This window comes from Gekko japonicus, unplaced genomic scaffold (assembly GCF_001447785.1).
Source record: "Gekko japonicus isolate JY-2015 unplaced genomic scaffold, Gekko_japonicus_V1.1 scaffold689, whole genome shotgun sequence".
NCBI lineage: Eukaryota > Metazoa > Chordata > Lepidosauria > Squamata > Gekkonidae > Gekko > Gekko japonicus.
In genome coordinates this window covers 398,721-416,926 of record NW_015174862.1, presented here as the reverse complement: position 1 = coordinate 416,926, position 18,206 = coordinate 398,721, and the positions used below count along the sequence as shown (strand labels likewise).

Genomic DNA, 18,206 nt, shown 5'->3' with positions numbered 1-18,206 from the left:
TGTGATTAACTGTTCCTTCTCACCCACCTTCACTGCTCACTACAACCACAGTCAAATTCTCCTTCTGAAACCAATTGGGCTTTTCCCAATAGGTGTATTTCTACTTTACCGTGTGGGACTAAGTTTATAAACCAAGCTCCTTTTTCAGAATGGTATTATAGATGTTTGCCAACTAATGGCTGTCATTCCCCTATAAAAAAGGATCATACATTCACTCCCCACCCCAATAGCATAAAATGGATTTCATCCAGAGGAGCCTCTGCAAAACCCACTCTCTTTGTACATACTGTAAGGGAACTGAGACCCATCATGTGCTTTTATAACATCGTGAGAGCCACTGGGGTATTCATTCAGCACTAAGGTTAGGTGCTATCCCGGCTTCTCTCATATCCCTGTCCAAAGCATCTTCTTGGCCCCAGCTGCCTTTAGAGTCTTTCTGTTGGGTGTGGGTCCACAAAGGCAAGCTAAAGAATGTGACTTTGGACTACAACCATTGGGAAAGGGGGGAGAGAGAACAAGAACGGCAAAGCCAAGCCACGTCCTCTCCATCCAGTATGGAAGTCAGACAAATGTTTCCCCCTCCCGTCCTGGATTTCCTGACAGCAACAAGTTCCTCAGTCCTTTGGTTTGGAACGAAGAAGAAGGGACAAGAAAGACCCCTTATTCATTTTCTTTTTAAGATGTAGCATTAACTCTTCTGTCAATTTCAATGAACTTCAGTGTTTGGTTTGCATCCAGCTCTGAGCTGACTCTGCAAAAGGAGAAGTAACAGTCAGTCATAAAACGGTAGCATACGTGCCCCTCCTTCAAAACCTCACAACGTACACAAGAGTATTTTATATTGTTGTTATTCTATCACTGCAGTTGCTCTTTTGCCATCTGTTGGAATTTGCGCAGCCCAATCCTGCCTACATTTCACAGCAACAAAATCCTAGAATGGTTGCCTTTTAGCTGGGACCGTAGCAGGGATGGAACCTGGGCCCTCATACGTGCCAGACTTTACCACTGAGCTTGGGTCCCTACAGAATAACATTTTTTAAAAAAACTGCAGGTTCCTTTCCTTGGCAGCGGCTGGAGCACAGTTGGGGTCTGCAGCAGTTCCAGGTAAGGGAGGCTTCCTAGCCAAGGGGTAGCCATGTTAGTCTGTCATGGCAAAATAAAAGTCCAGTGGCACCTCACATGTATTCATTTATGTTATGTATAGTCCACCTTTCTCAATGCAGGGTGGATTACACAGAGTGAGCAGGTGCAATTAACAAAATGGGGCATGCAATACACCAGTGCATTAGGATTTTGGAAGCCTGGGACCACCAGAAAAGCACAGCATGATTATTCACATGACACATTCAGTGGCACAAAAATTATAAAAAGAGGATCCCATTTACAATAAGCTATACACAGCAGTATAGACTGCAGTCCCAATTACTTATCTGAGTAAGTTTGCGAACTATGTTGTCCAGTGCAGCCCTATTACCTGCATAGAAAAGCCCTCTTGAATAGTTTAGTTATGAATGGTTTGCTGAAAGCCAGGAGAGTGGGAGGTTTCCTGACCTCCTCGGGCTGGCCTGAAAGATTAAGAACATTTATTTCAATATGAGCTTTCGTGAGTCAGAGCCCATTTCTTCAGACGGACATAGCGAAGGAAAATTTTCTTTCACGAAAGCTCGTATCGAATTAAATTTTTAGTCTTTAAGGTGCCCCTGGACTTTCATTTTCCCAGCCACTGAACACTCAGCCCAATCCACTGCGCCCCCATTTCTTGTGTTCTCATTCACTACGGAAGAGGCTTGCTGGCACCAGAATTCTTCTCTGAAGCAACTCACACATCTGGACTAGAAATTCGCAACTTATTTTTCTCTCCCCCCTGGGTTGTTCGCTCACCTGTGCTGCTGCAGCTCCACCAGCACTGACTTCTCGAGCCGGGTTTCGTTGGCTATCGTGATCTCTGTGACTTGGTCGTGCTGCGCCCTGGAGATGGATTCCAAGGACACGGACGAAGGTTTGGAGGCATCCGTGTGCCTGTCCCAGCTGTTGCTGTGATCTGAGAGATGTGGTTCCTCCAATGGGTGAGGCCCCTCATAAGTTAACAAGCTCCTCGACCGCACTAAACAAACAAATGGGATGGGGGGGGGAGTAGAAGAGACGAAAGTCAATCCCAAGGCCAAGTGAATGGATGTTACGGTTGGCCACCATCAGGCTTTGATCATCGGTTTCAATGCAATAATAGCACTGAGGTGAAATGTTAGTATTGTGGTACCAGGAATACTTTTTTTAATATCACATGTGGTGGGAATGCCCTTGAGAGTGTATATACTGGAGAATAGTGTCAAACAGCAGTACCTATGGGACTGATTTTATAAAATCGCACATTGACTATAACTGATATTAAATTTTGTGGATTAGGTTCTCAGCCAACATACAAGAGGAATGAGGAAATGAGCTGAAAGAATTGTTCCGCGTGACAAGATTGTTTATTTAAAAACAGAAAACTGTAACGAACATGGATTTGGGAGAACCAAATGATTCAGAGGGTGGAAAGTCATGATAAAAATAAGAAATGGATGTAAAGAGTTAATAGCTGGAGAGTCTGTGAGAAGTAAACTGGTTTGCATCCAACCAGGTGTTCTGACGATGAAAAAGCAAAGGAAGGAGATGGCATCTTTGACCACCCCAAAAGGTTATTCTGAGAATCATGCTGTTTGCATATACAAGAGCCATACAGGAGGGGGGGGGAGTGTAATATGAGGAATAACTGGGTTATAACTGAGTGAAAAAGCAGGCTGAAGCCAACCCATGATGTGTGTTGCAGTTTAAAAATATGGCAGTGACTGAATTATTTATTATTATTTATTTATTAAGTCGGATTTATTAGACCACCCTTCCCTGCAAACAGGGCTCAGCAGGAGAAGAAGAAGAAGAGAAGAAGAGATTGGATTTATACCCCGCCCTTCACTACCCAGAGGTGTCTCAGAGCGGCTTACAAACTCCTTTCCCTTCCCCTCCCCACAACAGACACCCTGTGAGGTGGGTGGGGCTGAGAGAACTCTGACACAAACTGCTCTTTCAGAAACAGCTGTGCTAGAGCTTGTGACTGACCCAAGGTCACATCAGCAGGTGCAAGTGGAGGAGTGGGGAATCAAACCCGGTTCTCCCAGATTAGAGTCCACACACTTAACCACTACACCAAACTGGCTCTCTACCTAAAACATATCAACAGATAAAACAATACACATTCCAAGATGATGGGGGGGGGATTCAGCTTCCACAGGCATCCTAGAGGGGAGAGGTTACGGAGGGTGTGTGTGAGAGTGCCAGATTTCATACTGTCCCGTCGCTGTCCTCAACCAAATGCCTGACGGAATACCTCTGCCTTACATGCCCTGCTTAAAGGCAGTAATTCCCACAGGGCATGGATGTTCTCTGGAAGAGAGTTCCACCAGGCGGGGGCCAGGGCCCAAAATACCCTGGCCCTAGTTGAGGGCAGCCTCTTTCCCAGAGCGTGACACTCTTCCGGGGGCATACTGAGAGAGAGCCCTGAAGAGACTGAACTTAGATGCTTCTCTGCATGCAGGGCTGTGTTCTGGTACAGCACTGCTACTCTTCCCTCAATTCTCAGAATCCCTCAACTTGCTCCCCAAAAGGCTCACAGCTGTCTCCCTCTGCTACTCCTGCCATTTCCGAAACATCTACTGCAGTCAGTATATCCCCTCAAAACAGCCAGAAGTGGGTTGACAGAGGTTCAGTGAGCAGCTGCTGCAGCTGCCACAAGGCACCTGGGTTCCTGCTAATGCCAGGGCCTCAATGCTCCAGTTGTGGCACTTCCTGATAAAGCAAGTCTCCTCCACACAGATCTTTTTATAAATCACATATCACCCATGTGAAAAGGCGACCACACAACCACATTCTTTACCAGGGGAGGGAGCCACCACTAGGAAATCTTTAAGCCAGTTATTAAGGAGGTCTGGACTCCGACCCTGCTGCTATCTCACTTTCCTTGCAGGACTTGAAACTCCAGAGCTGTAGAAGCCCTTCACTCACCTATGGAGGCTGTATACGATTCTGGTGTGGAATGCTGAGTTGGCAGGACTGCCTTTGTGGTGGAGGAATTAGGCCCGTAAGTCTGTGAGAAGCTGCCAAAAATAATTGCAAAGCATAATACTACCACCTGGAAGAAGAAAGCGGGAGAGAGAGAAACACTCAGTTCCTGACAAAATAAATAAAGTCACATTGAACATGAATACAATTGAACTTATATCAAAACAACTTGAAAGCAAGAAAATAGCACATAGCTGGGAGGATTTTACTTTTCCTGGGTTGTATATCTGTCAATTGAGAGGAGGCTCATAACCAGAAAGGTCGACGCAATAAAGATTCGGCTTAATATGACACATCTCTATTAGGACGGCACCCTGGAAGCTTTGCAACCAGCCGTTCTGCTCAGATGAGCTACTTACTCACAAGACAAGAAAAAGGTAAGACATTTGTCTGGGCTCGGCTCGGCTGTGATGCGCATTCCAATGCTGTTTCATAACATCACAGCAAGCACTTCCTATGCTACTTCTGCCAGCGGGCTCCATGTGTTAAAAAAGCAAGGTGGATTCTGAGTTGGTCAGGAGAAAGGTAGGCATATAAAATATTTTAAGTTGACTGGACAAACTGGGAGGGGGAGAATAATGATAAGTAAATGCAAACACAACCATTTTAAAGCCACTTTCTGCTACTGGATTAACACAGCAAGAAGTAAACACAGATTTGCCTACCATATAGAGCCAGCCGACACACAAACCCTGGCTTGCCTGCTTGCTTTAGTTGAGGGAATTGCCTGTTCAAATGCTTCCCACTCAATAAAAAAAATTCTGCTTAAAGAAGAGTTATTACATTAGGAAGAAGAGTTCCCTGGCTTGCGATTTTCAATGCACATGTAGTAGAATTTGTAGTTTATAAAATGTATGTAATTCTCTGAAGGGGCAATCTGTACAAGGAGTATACAAAGAATATTTCAGGATGGCAAGGAGCTATAAAAAAGGGAATGAAATGTTTACAAAGACTGGCTCTGTTCCATTACACTGGGAAATAAAAAGCAGCCCAGTCTATCACAATTAACCCAGCTAAGGTATATTCAGGCCCCCTGCCTTGAACATATGAAACTGCCCTATACTGAGTGAGCCTATTGGTCCATCTATCTTAGTACAGTTCTAGTCTGTCTGACGATGGCTCACCAAGGGCTTTCCTGACCCTTCTGTATGGTATCCTTTAGCTGGAAGATGCGAGTGACTGGAACCAGGACTTCTACATGTCAATCCTATTGAGCCACGGTGCCTTCCTTTTCCACCAGTGGTATCATTCACACAGTGGCATCATTCACACATTCACACAAAGGCTGGCTCACACCATCATTCCAGCCAAACTCTATCCACATGCTCATCTCTCAGCATGCACGTGACCAAATCGGACTGGAAGAAACACTGTATGAACCAGCAGAACCAAGATATAATTTTTCAGTGATTGCCATAACAGCAACCTCGAAAAAGGTAAGACATTTGTCTGGGCTCGGCTCGGCTGTGATGCGCATTCCAATGCTGTTTCATAACATCACAGCAAGCACTTCCTATGCTACTTCTGCCAGCGGGCTCCATGTGTTAAAAAAGCAAGGTGGATTCTGAGTTGGTCAGGAGAAAGGTAGGCATATAAAATATTTTAAGTTGACTGGACAAACTGGGAGGGGGAGAATAATGATAAGTAAATGCAAACACAACCATTTTAAAGCCACTTTCTGCTACTGGATTAACACAGCAAGAAGTAAACACAGATTTGCCTACCATATAGAGCCAGCCGACACACAAACCCTGGCTTGCCTGCTTGCTTTAGTTGAGGGAATTGCCTGTTCAAATGCTTCCCACTCAATAAAAAAAATTCTGCTTAAAGAAGAGTTATTACATTAGGAAGAAGAGTTCCCTGGCTTGCGATTTTCAATGCACATGTAGTAGAATTTGTAGTTTATAAAATGTATGTAATTCTCTGAAGGGGCAATCTGTACAAGGAGTATACAAAGAATATTTCAGGATGGCAAGGAGCTATAAAAAAGGGAATGAAATGTTTACAAAGACTGGCTCTGTTCCATTACACTGGGAAATAAAAAGCAGCCCAGTCTATCACAATTAACCCAGCTAAGGTATATTCAGGCCCCCTGCCTTGAACATATGAAACTGCCCTATACTGAGTGAGCCTATTGGTCCATCTATCTTAGTACAGTTCTAGTCTGTCTGACGATGGCTCACCAAGGGCTTTCCTGACCCTTCTGTATGGTATCCTTTAGCTGGAAGATGCGAGCGACTGGAACCAGGACTTCTACATATCAATCCTATTGACCCACAGTGCCTTCCTTCTCCACCAGTGGTATCATTCACACAGTGGTATCATTCACACATTCACACAAAGGCTGGCTCACACCATCATTCCAGCCAAACTCTATCCACATGCTCATCTCTCAGCATGCACGTGACCAAATCGGACTGGAAGAAACACTGTATGAATCAGCAGAACCAAGATATAATTTTTCAGTGATTGCCATAACAGCAACCTCCGCACACTCCCATGGCTTTAGTTAAGGTGTTAGGCCATGGAATGGTCAGGGGAGGCCTTGAGGATAACGTCGCCCGTAGACTCACCATGAGACACGTTCCCGTTTGGGTACTCGCAGCTTTGCATGAGCGAGACACTTTGCCAGCCACCACGGCCTGGAGCCTCTGTAACTGCTGCAGGAGTGTTCTGAAAGGGGAAAGGAGCAGGCATCGATGCATGTCAAGGTCTTTAGCTTTCTTTCAAATACCACTCCTAGTATTCATCCTTATTTTTTCTTAGTTAGGCTTGTAGGAAATATCAAAACCACTGTAAAAACCCGCACAAGAGCTTACAAAAAGAGACTTCAACACAATAAGTAATTCAACACATGTAATCCATCATAGGAAAATACAAAAGTCCACAATTTCCCCAAGGGGAAGAACAAAGTCCAGAATAGAAATCTCTCAGAGGGAAACAATAAAGTCTGGAATAGATGTCCAACACTTTTCCTAGGTATTGATCAGTGTTTCGGACTTCAGGTCCTTCCTCAGGAACTAAAATCCACTACAGGAAGTCTCATTGCAGTTTATATGGGCCAGGTCTCCTAAGCTTTAGAAAGCACCTACAAAGGTTGCTGCTATGTAAGTTGGACCAAGCATGCCTGTAGTGGCTTTTAGTTCTTGCACATCTTGGCTTAACTACAGCTTCTTCCAACATCTGAGCACAGCTTCACAGGATAGAAGGAGATGGAGAGACTACAAATGGGAATCTAGTCCGCATGAATACATGCATACACTCAGTCGTAGGCATATAGAGGGGGAAAGTGGGAAACAGTGGGGTCAAAAGTTAACCAAATGCAGGACGTACAGTCTATGGCATTTCTATGTGGATCTCAAACATGTGCAAGATAGATATAATGACCATTCACAACAGCAGTAACTGGAAATGCCTTAGTCATAAGCAAATGTGTTAGAGACAAAGATGCCAGTTGTTCTACTCTAAAGGCACCTAATTTTAGTTTTTCACAGTTGTGATAATAGGAAAAAAAACATGTTGGAAATAGAAACCATCAACACTGTAGTAAACAAAATAAAATGTTATTATCTTGGCTCAGAAATAGTCCATGGATCTCAGACTTATCATGCAGGGGAAAAAGGAACTATTTTAATTTAAGAGAAAGACTGGGAAAGGGGGAGAGCATCCCTCTAATGTAATTGAGGGGTAGCAATAAATTTGGATATTCAATTACATCTTACCATAACAGTGAATTCTAATCATACACACCTAGGACACAGTCCAAGACATATTGCACTTGGTGGACCTCATGCCTGAGTAAATATACTCAGGAGCTGTAGTGTCACGGTAATTCTAGACATAGTTATCTATCCTGATCTCTCACTCTCCATCACAATAAACAAAACATCTTTGAAAATGGCAGCAATCCTCAGGGTGACTGCTGTAGTCCAAAGCAACATCTGGAAGATTCATTCTGCCTCTGAACTTTCACTCTAAGTTTCATGGACTTCATAAAAGTAAAGATTTGCATTGATTAAAATACACTCCTCGACTCAGCTGGTTTAGTCTGTGATAGCACATCAGGACGTGCCCATTTCTAAACACAAGTCATTGGCAGCACGTTCTTGTCAAAGTTCTATGGAAAGCTTCCTGTTATTTTTTATGATAGATCTCGACAGAGTATGTGGGGTTATGAACGCCACATCCTGCAAGCTGGTTGCCGATCCCAACTGTTAAGATCACACCAGGAGAAAGTGCCCATCCCAACTATTAAGATCATGCCAGGAGAAAGTGCCCTCTAGGAAAGGTATGTCCTTCTTACAATGGGTGTACAACTTCTTTTTAAGAATGCAAGTATCCATTTTTCATGATTGCCCATCGTGTCGAATTTCAAAAAGGAATCTTTCACACCAATTTCACTCCAGCTAAGGGCCTAATGTCCCAGGAAATTTCTCCGTGGACCACTACATTCTTTGCTGCAAACAGCTCTCTATTACACACATATCCTCTCCAAAGCATCCCTCAGAATTATAGTAAAGTAAATCTGTACTGTGAGAGATTTCTAACTCCCCTTGTTGAACTACAGTTCCCAAGCTTCCCTGGGAGAGATACTAGATTGTACTTATTATTATTATTTAACCAGTGATTACTTAGCTAGTTTGTCTAGGACACAGCAGAATGATCTCTTAAGTGGGGCAAGTATCCCAGGCCCCAAACTTTTGGGGACCCCACCAAGGAGCAGTCAGAGACTGGACCACCAGCTGCTCAGACCAATGGGCTGAAAGTAGCATGAACTACAAGAACTGTTCATGCGAGTGAAAGGTACATGATTGTCAGGTATCTGAATGGCTACTTTGCCTTCCTTACTGGCTTCATGTAGGGTATTGTAAAGTAGAGGGCAACAAATGAATACGTTCCAAGACCTGTATTTCTGGCACTTGCAGTTGTATCTGAAGAAGTGAGCAGTGACTCATGAAAGCTCATAAGAACACAAGAACATAACAGAAGGCAATGTTGGATCAGGCCAACGGCCCATCCAGTCCAACACTGTCACACAGTGGTCATATCCTACCAAAAAAATTTGGTTAGTCTTCAAACTGCTACTGCTCTCACTCTTTTCTACCTGCACAGTGAACAACTTTGATATACTCTACACTTTCCTTTATGCCTTGAGTACCTGGGATAGATTAGACTGCATACCGTTCCTTAGGTCTCTCATTTAGTACTGAATTTTCAGTGTAATCAAAAGCATGCTCAAAGTCCAAAAACCAACCAGAGTCCATTGATTGCCTTCTTGGCCTGAATACCCAACTCTGCAACCCCTTCCCTTTGTTTCACTTTATCTTCAGAATGCCTTATAGGTTGCCTCCAATTTAAACAAGAGGCCATGAGCATAAGAAAATGTATCTGTGCAGTATTCCATGGGTTCAGCTCTATGGTGAAGGTAGGTCTTTACTGTATTCGTAGCCCACCTTTCACACTGAAACGCAAAGCAGATTACACAATGTAGATTGATACAATCAATATGAGGAGACATCAAATAAGCAGTGTCCTAGGACTACTGAAATCTGACAGAGTGTAGCGTATTAGTCTTGAGTGTGGATATAATGAAGGAAAACTGTATTACTTCAGTAGGAAAAAAAATGAACCAATAGGGTAATATGTGCTGCAAACTGATAATACCTCCTATTCACAGCAGTATAATCCACAGTCCCTTTTCCTTCATAAAGTGCCTTCCTCAAGTATTCTGTTATAGTGTATCCCTCCCATACAATTCTGTTTTACACGGTCTGAGGAATGACAGGAGCATGGAAGCCTTCCGGATCTTCTCAGGCAGGCCGTTCCACAAGGCAGAGACCACAACAGAGAAAGCATGCAAACAGGCAATTGTGGATCTTACCTGTGCATGCTTGTGTGGCTCTGGCTCGGGCTATTAAGCCCTGGTGTTCTTATTGCACATGCAGGCAAAGTAACCTTACCTGTGCATGCCTGTGTGGCTCTGGACACAAGATGCTAGACACAAGGAATGCCACACAAGTAACATTTTTTTATATATACAAGTCTGGCCTTGTGTACACAACCCACTGTGCTTTCTTATAAAATATGAAAGGGAGCTGCCTACAACTTTTTCTTGTTAAAGAGAAAATAATTTTTAAAAGCTACTTAAAAATAGTTGTAGGACATACATCCCCAGGGGTGCCTTGATAGCTGAATGTATATTTTGCCCGTCTGTTTTTAAAATCAATCATCTCCCTAATTAGGATCTAAATGAATTCAAGGACTCAAGAAGTTCAGGCTTAAATTAGTATCCGCAGTGCTCCCAGCAGAGACTTATGTAGAGCAACAGATTTCTCTCAGATTTATTAAACAGTGTATTCAACGGGACTGGAGATAAAAGGAGGCAGGCAGGAGCAGAAGATTGAAAAATGTTGTTTGCCCTTTCTTTTCCGTACTGGCAGAAGAGCAAGCCATCATCCCAGGAATGCAAAGTTATTTCATAATCAGTGAGTAACTGTATTTTAATGGGCAGACTCACAGCATAAAGCCCTGACTAGGAAGGAAGGAAGGAAGGAAGGAAGGAAGGAAGGAAGGAAGGAAGGAAGGAATATTGGAGGGCAGGAGTCTCAGCAGAGAAATGGTGCTTAACCCTTTCCCTACCTGCTACTTCTATACTCCAAACCAACACACACAGCTTGCTCCCACCCATGTTTGTCCATGGTTTGAATCCTCCATGGGGAAAATCCCTTTGGAAGACAGGGAAAACCGATAAAGGGTTAAATGACCTCATTGTTTCTCTCCTCAAACCCCCTCACCCCAATTGAATAAGATTTTTTTAAAAGCTGGCTATTGTGAAGGTTCATTACATGCTTGCCAGTATCGCTGCCTCATTCTGGCAAAAAAATTACTTCCATTTTAAAATTTAATTTACATTTATTAAAATATTTACACCCCACCTCCACTTTCTAGCTCAAGGCAGATTAGAACTCAGCTTCTTAATTAAGCATTTCCTTTTGGAAACTGTACACTGAAAATGGAAGGGAAGGGTTGAGTGAGAAGCCACTTTTAAAAAGAGAGAGAGTGTGTGAGTGCATAAGATGCTAAGAGGCTCCCCTGCTGCATACTTGATTAAAGGTCACAATGGTTTTGATAAAGCAAATATGTTCATGGCCATAAAAAGTACCCGGGGGGAGGGGGGGGAGCATAAATCCTAAGGCAGTGCGGCAAAGCAAATTGTACCCTTACACTGTCTGACACATTTTGTGGACACAATTCAATTGAAGGGTCAGTTGCATTCGCATAAATGTACTTTAGTGTTCCCCCCTACAAGGACGGCTCAATCACTTCACAGTTTTGCCACGTGAGAAAATCCTCCCATGCTCTATTTAACATTTCATTTGACTTCAAGGGTGGGCTGATAGAGCTAAGGAACAAAGAAAATCCTGCTGCTGACAAAATGTCAGGTCCTACAACGCCAACACCACGGCCATACAGCCCGGAAAATCTACAACAACTGAAAGAAAATCCCCGTTTACAAAACTTTCAATTGTTCTTAGATTAACAACACAAGGAACAACACAAGTGTGCTGCACTGTACAGAATGCAGAATGTGGATCAGGCAGAGCAGATCCCTTCTCAGGCATGAAACTTGTGAGCTAGTCATTGGGCTTTTCCTACATTTTCATTTTCCTCGCTTCTAAGTTCCCGTTTCTTCCAGTTTTTTCATGTTCTGCATGTATTTTGCTCCCTCTAGTGGTCGATTCAATATTACTCTGGTTTATGTCTGGCATAAAAACCCACAATCTGCAGGGAGATATGCTGGACATAAATTGGTGTAATATCAAATCAATCTCTAGATGGAGCAAAACACATGTGAAACAGGAAAAAAAAGCCTAAAGAAATGGGAACTTACAAGCGAGGAAAATAAGACCGCGAAAAAGCCCACTCTCAGCCTAATTTACCTCACACAATTGAACTTGCTCTATTGTTCTGTCCCTAACTTTTCGAAGGAACAGATGTAGATGATGGGCCAATAGCTAGTGGGAATGGGACTGGTGAGAGTCAAGTGACTCTGGAGGTGCAGGTAACATGCATCTGGGGAGAATGATGAAAGCCTTTACAAATGAAGAGGGTCTGTCTGGTGTAGTGGTTAAGTGTGCGGACTATAATCTGGGAGAACCGGGGTTGATTCCCCACTCCTCCACTCGCACCTGCTGGATGACCTTGGGCAAGCTGTAGTTCTGATAAGAGCTGTCCTTGAAAAAGAGCAGTTTCTGTCAAGAGCTCTCTCAGCCCCACCTACCTCACAGGGTGCCTGTTGTGGGAAGGGGAAGGGAAAGGAGTTTATAAGCCGCTCTGAGACTCCCTTGGGTAGAGAAGGGTGGAATATAAATTCAATCTCTTCTACTTCTTCTTGACAAAGCTTGTAGGACAAAAGGACAGCTGCTGGATGAAGACAGGGCAGGAGAGTTATTCCAGGCATAATTGCCATTATTTTGATGACTCCTACTGGAAATCCTAAGATTTCCCTGCCATTGTTCCTAAGGATTATGCATTTTAAGATATCATTGTTGAATATACACATGGATATCCCATAGTTTCCATGTATATCCCTTTTCTTAATAAATAAAAAAATATAACCAGTTGACCCAAGGATCACCAAGCCATGGCAGCTAGACAGATGTGAAAATTGTATGCCTTATCTGAAAATTCTCACTTAAGCTTCTGATGAAACCCAGCACTATTTAATGGGGGGGGAAGAAAACAATAGTATGGTTTTTTGGGGGGGGAATCAATGAATGGGGGGAGATTCACTACATGTCAATTTCAGCTCTCCTCTGGTTCTCTTGACACACTCTCCCTTCTCTAAGGCTCCTCTGTTTCCCTTCTCTTTCTCACCAACATCCGAGTAGAAGATTTAACATTTTAATGGCAGACCAAGCAAAATACAAGTACTTGGTGAAAGACCCTGTTTAGATCTTGTGATGAAGCCGCCAGGTTTGAGTTATAAAACTATCAACGCTTTAAGAGGCAATTTGTCTAATAGGCGTGCTGGAAAACATTTCAGATTGATTTTGTTAAGTGGCCTCATCACTCCTCACCCTGTATCTTGTATACGCTTCCATAAAAGAGATCTTCTGGGAAAAGGCCAATCTGATTTAACTTACTAAGAATTTGTGTGGACCAGGCAGGGTAAGGGTCCGAGGCTAAAAGGTAAGGTATTAAACCCTTCGGGTTGTAATGAATTTTTAGCCAGCGTGTGATAGCCTGCTCCCAGACCTTTGCTTCAACTTTGAGTAGCCCAGCCTCTTGCCTAAGTGTTACATTAGAAGCGCTTCTAGGAACGCCAAATAGAGATCTAAAAAATTTAGATTGAACCCTTTCAAGATGAGGCTAGCCTAAGCTACCCAGGCCTGGGCCCACTGTATCTACGGAGGCAATTAAAGACAAAGTTGGCTTTGTTAGTTGACTTAGTTAGCAAAACAAGATGGCCGCACCAGTTGCCAAAATGAACGAAGGCAAAGACAAATGTCAATAGTGCAGTAGTTTCAGAGGGTAGCCATGCTGGTTTGCAGTAAAACAGTTAGATTTTAGTCCAGTAGTACCATAGAAACCAACAAGAATTTCGGGGTACAAGCTTTAGTCAAATATCCCTTTGTCGGACATGTCTGACGAAGGGAGCTTTGACTCTCAAAAGCTGACACCCTGAAACTCTTGGTCTCTAAACTGACACTGAACTCAGATCTAATTATAATAGTACAGTAGGAAAGGGGAAATTTATGAATGGAGTACTCAGAAGCCCCTACGGGTTTCACAGTAACTTTATCAAGGATCTTTAAGTGTGTTTCCTCCACAGCACTTTTCTCACAGCTGCTTTCTGTCTTTTTTCTGTGGTACAGCAGCTCTCCCAGGCTCTCCTGGGCCTTAGGCAGAGCTCTTATTCATCACAGGCTACCTGACCCTTTGACTGGAAATGCCAGGGATTTATCCTGGGACCTTCTGCATACTGAACAGGTGCTCTACCACTAAGCCACATCCCTGCCACACTTCTGTTGATCAATATGATTTCTAGAATATGAGCCTTCACATCTGAAGGGGGGAAAAACCCCACACTGATTCCCTTTCCCTTTTTTTGGTACTTTGGACTGGGAGCTTTTAAAAAATATATATATAAACTAGTTCATTCATGAAGATAGTTTCAGAGGGTAGCTGTGTTGGTCTGTGGGGGTCAAATAAGACAAGTGAGGTGAGAGCACCACCTAGATATGGCAACGGTGAGCACCCCCCAGGCATTCACCTGGCCTGTAAAGTGTAGGAGTGGATATTAGATGGACACTATGCTGATGTCTTCACCCTTCTGAGGGCAAGGCTGGCAAAGTGGGTCCCTGCCCCAGGAGAAAAGACACCGCCAAGGGCAGTGCTGCACGAACATTTCAGAACTGGCTTGTGGGGTACACTGTCTTTATGAGCACGGTACAATCCACTTAGCCAGAATGGGGCTAGCACTTGGCCAGCTACATGGCTAATGTTCTCAAGGCTTGAGCGTTAGAAGGCAATGGCCCTGCCATCGAGTATGACGATGCTTTTAGGGAAATGGCATCGCATAACTAGCTGACTAGGTGGGTCCTCTTGGATGACCAACTGTGACTTCTAATCATAGAGCTTAGTACGATCCTGCCAGGGCCAGTTTCAGGTGTGACAACGTAAGTTGCATATGTTGGGAGTCTAACCAGGTCAGAAACGGAGTAGCAAGTTTGCAGCCTGAATAACGTAGAGATAATCATCCTACTACTGGATGTATTATATTATTCCTGGTTCTGTGATACCACTAAATGAGCATGAAAGCTCTTGTACCACTGTATAGAATATTTCCTGAGGAAGATCCGGTTTCTGAAACGTTGTTATAAAATCTGGAGACAACGATTCATTCTTATATAAGGGTTTTCTTATGATTTGATGGTATTTGTTCATTGTTGTTATGTTGGCAGCAATATAGAAAACACTTTTTTTTTGTAAGTCTTGTTGATTACCTTGATTTGTGGGTCAGACTCTCACGACTGTTTTCTCAGTACCTATTTTGGGAGTATAACCAGGGCAGATGCCTGTGGGGCAGGTGTAAATTTGAGCATAATTCTGATGTCTGCTTCGCTTGCATATGTTGGGAGTCTAACCAGGTCAGAAACTGAGTAGCAAGTTTGCAGCCTGAATAACATAGAGATAATCATCCTACTACTGGATGTATTATATTATTCCTGGTTCTGTGATACCACTAAATGAGCATGAAAGCTCTTGTACCACTGTATAGAATATTTCCTGAGGAAGATCCGGTTTCTGAAACGTTGTTATAAAATCTGGAGACAACGATTCATTCTTATATAAGGGTTTTCTTATGATTTGATGGTATTTGTTCATTGTTGTTATGTTGGCAGCAATATAGAAAACACTTTTTTGTGTGTAAGTCTTGTTGATTACCTTGATTTGTGGGTCAGACTCTCACGACTGTTTTCTCAGTACCTATTTTGGGAGTATAACCAGGGCAGATGCCTGTGGGGCAGGTGTAAATTTGAGCATAATTCTGATGTCTGCTTCGCGCCATGCCCGCGGCCATCCTGCCCTCATGGGGGAATTTTACAACAGCCGGGGATCTCCAGAGGGACCGAAGACATTCAAAGATACAAGATTAGGACAATTCAGGACTCTCCGCCAGGGATGAGCCAACTGGGGCTCGATTTTTGTTTTTCAAGAGAAGGGGAAAAGAAAGAAAAAATATGCTGTCTTCTAAAGAATGAAAGGGAATGGAGATTAGAAGACAGGGAAAGAAGGGGGGGTATTGTGGATATGCAAAGTGTGGATTCAGATTCCCCTCCCCTCCTTCTCTTCCTCTTCCTCTAATGCGCTCATGAAACATTTCAATTGTCTGACGTCCCATTCCAAGAAAAGCTTGTTTCCCCAACTCTTAATTGCAGGTGGCTTTAAACAAATAATGGGAAGGGATTAAAATATTTGGAGCCTAGTGAAGACGAGAAGCAGCCATGGTAAGATCATTTAATTTAATTAGTGTGCGATTTTAATTTAATTAGCATTTAGTTTAATTGGTGGCGCCCAGGAAAGTTAGTCTTGCGAGGGAGAATTCAACCCTTTTGTTGTTCTAGTTCTTGTTTAGAGAAAGGACTATCCCTTTTCCTTGGGGGAGGGAGTTCTAAAAACAAGGTTATCTTTTCCAGCTTGGAGATGGTGCCCTACAAGACATGGAAAGAAAACAGCGTCTTCAGCTTAGATCACACACGCTTCCCCATTCCAATTCTGAAGCACCTGTACAATATTGAGAATCCAGGATATATTATTCCTCCGTTTCCCAAGAAATTACATTCAGATTGGATGGATGGAAGGACAATATGTAAACACTAATGCAGTGTCAAGTACAGACGTGGGGCTAGCCCACATTACCCCAACATGCTCAGATCTGCCTTGTTAATGTTGGTTTCCCTAGTACCACTTGATTTTGCATTGGACTTAGTAAGAAATTGGTTGAGTACTTGGGTTGAGGACAGTGACGAGTTTTCATCTTGGTTGGCACCCTCTTCCGCTCTCTACATTTGCCTTACCCCTTACCCCTGCCCGTGAAGTGACCGGCAATCTGAAATGGGATTAATTTGTTCACCATCTGTTTTAAAATGTGTTGTTCAATTTTAATTGTTTTACCTAGTGTATATTTTTATTCATATTGTACATCACCCAGAGCCCTGAATTAGCAGGCATTGTGCAATGGTGATAATGAGGATGAAGAAGAAGACTGTAAATCATTTGGGATTTAGAAGAAGAAGAAGAAAAGATTGGATTTATACCCCGCCCTTCACTACCCAAAGGAGTCTCAGAGCGGCTTACAAACTTCTTTCCCTTCCCCACCCCGCAACAGACATCCTGTGAGGTTGGTGGGGCTGAGAGAGCTCTGACAGAAACTGCTCTTTTTCAAGGACAGCTGTTATCAGAACTATGGCTTGCCCAAGGTCATCCAGCCAGGTGCAAGTGGAGGAGTGGGGAATCAAACCCGGTTCTCCCAGATTAGAGTCCGCGTACTTAACCACTACACGAAAATGGCTCTTATATAAAAGCAGGGGTTGGATCTATTCCTTAGGACACTTGGGCTGTGCCATTCATGTCCCATTGTTTATTTTTATTTACTTATTTATTTCCTTCCATTTATATCCCACCCTCTCCACAAAGCAGGCTCAGGGTGGGTTCCGACCTATAATAATCTGCTGGGTGCAAATTTTGTCAAGTAGAGGTATGACTTCAAAATGCCCTCCAGAACCTACTGAGTCTGGGTATTAAAATCTGCTACTCACAGGACAATGGCTTAGAAAGGTACAGCTCTGCTTAGGACCATATTATTAATGACCCAGCTAAGAGATTCCCTGCCCCATAGTTTCCCTTCCACACGCGAGGCTGGTTGCATCACACAGACACCCATGATGGGAATTTAAGTAACCTGCACAATCAAAACCAGACGATGCAGCTTGGTAATATTATGCAAGTCTGCAAAAGTCCCCAGTACATAGATGTGTCATTGACCCAAGACTTCAATCTTGGTAACAAAAAGTGACCCAATGTCCTACAGCAATGCCACAGCAGACAGCAAGACATGGAAGGAAATTGCGTCTTCTCGACTTAGATTTCCCTGGATAACCTCTAAACAGACTCTGCTCTGAAATAAAAGGAGACAGAACAGTAGTATTCAGTCCACTTAGCTCACCTACAGCCACTGCACCCGCCGACATGCATTAAGAATTTTATTCCAACTGTTATTTAAAACACCAAACAGTATCCCAGAATCCTAGCCATTAGGAACGGCAACCCAGGTGCTCAGAATAACACAATTAAAATGCAGTGCACGTCAGCCATAGCAAAAATCTCTCTCTCCTCCTATCCCGAGTTGCATTACAACCTAAAGCAAAAATCTCTCTCTCCTCCTATCCTGAGCTGCATTACAACCTAATTTACATAATTCAGCCCTTCCCCTCAGTCCTTTCAAGCACATTTTCTGCACCACATGTGACTGAAGCATTCCCAGCATCCTTAATTGCTTAACCACAGACTTGTTGGTGTGTAATGTCAGAAATGACCTAGACTTA

General features: G+C 43.3%; 1 protein-coding gene across 1 annotated transcript in view; it reads right to left on the bottom strand.

Annotated features, from left to right (window-relative positions):
- Positions 1 to 345: 345 nt before the first annotated feature.
- The window catches only part of CREB3L2 (cAMP responsive element binding protein 3-like 2), a 127,511-nt gene continuing 109,650 nt past the window's right edge, over positions 346 to 18,206 (bottom strand). The window contains exons 9-12 of the mRNA XM_015424716.1: positions 6,669 to 6,768; positions 4,039 to 4,165; positions 1,882 to 2,104; positions 346 to 751 (exon numbers count right to left, since the gene is read on the bottom strand). Coding sequence (XP_015280202.1) covers positions 676 to 751; positions 1,882 to 2,104; positions 4,039 to 4,165; positions 6,669 to 6,768 — 526 coding nt within the window. The 3' untranslated portion in view covers positions 346 to 675. The remainder of the gene's footprint in view (positions 752 to 1,881; positions 2,105 to 4,038; positions 4,166 to 6,668; positions 6,769 to 18,206) is intronic.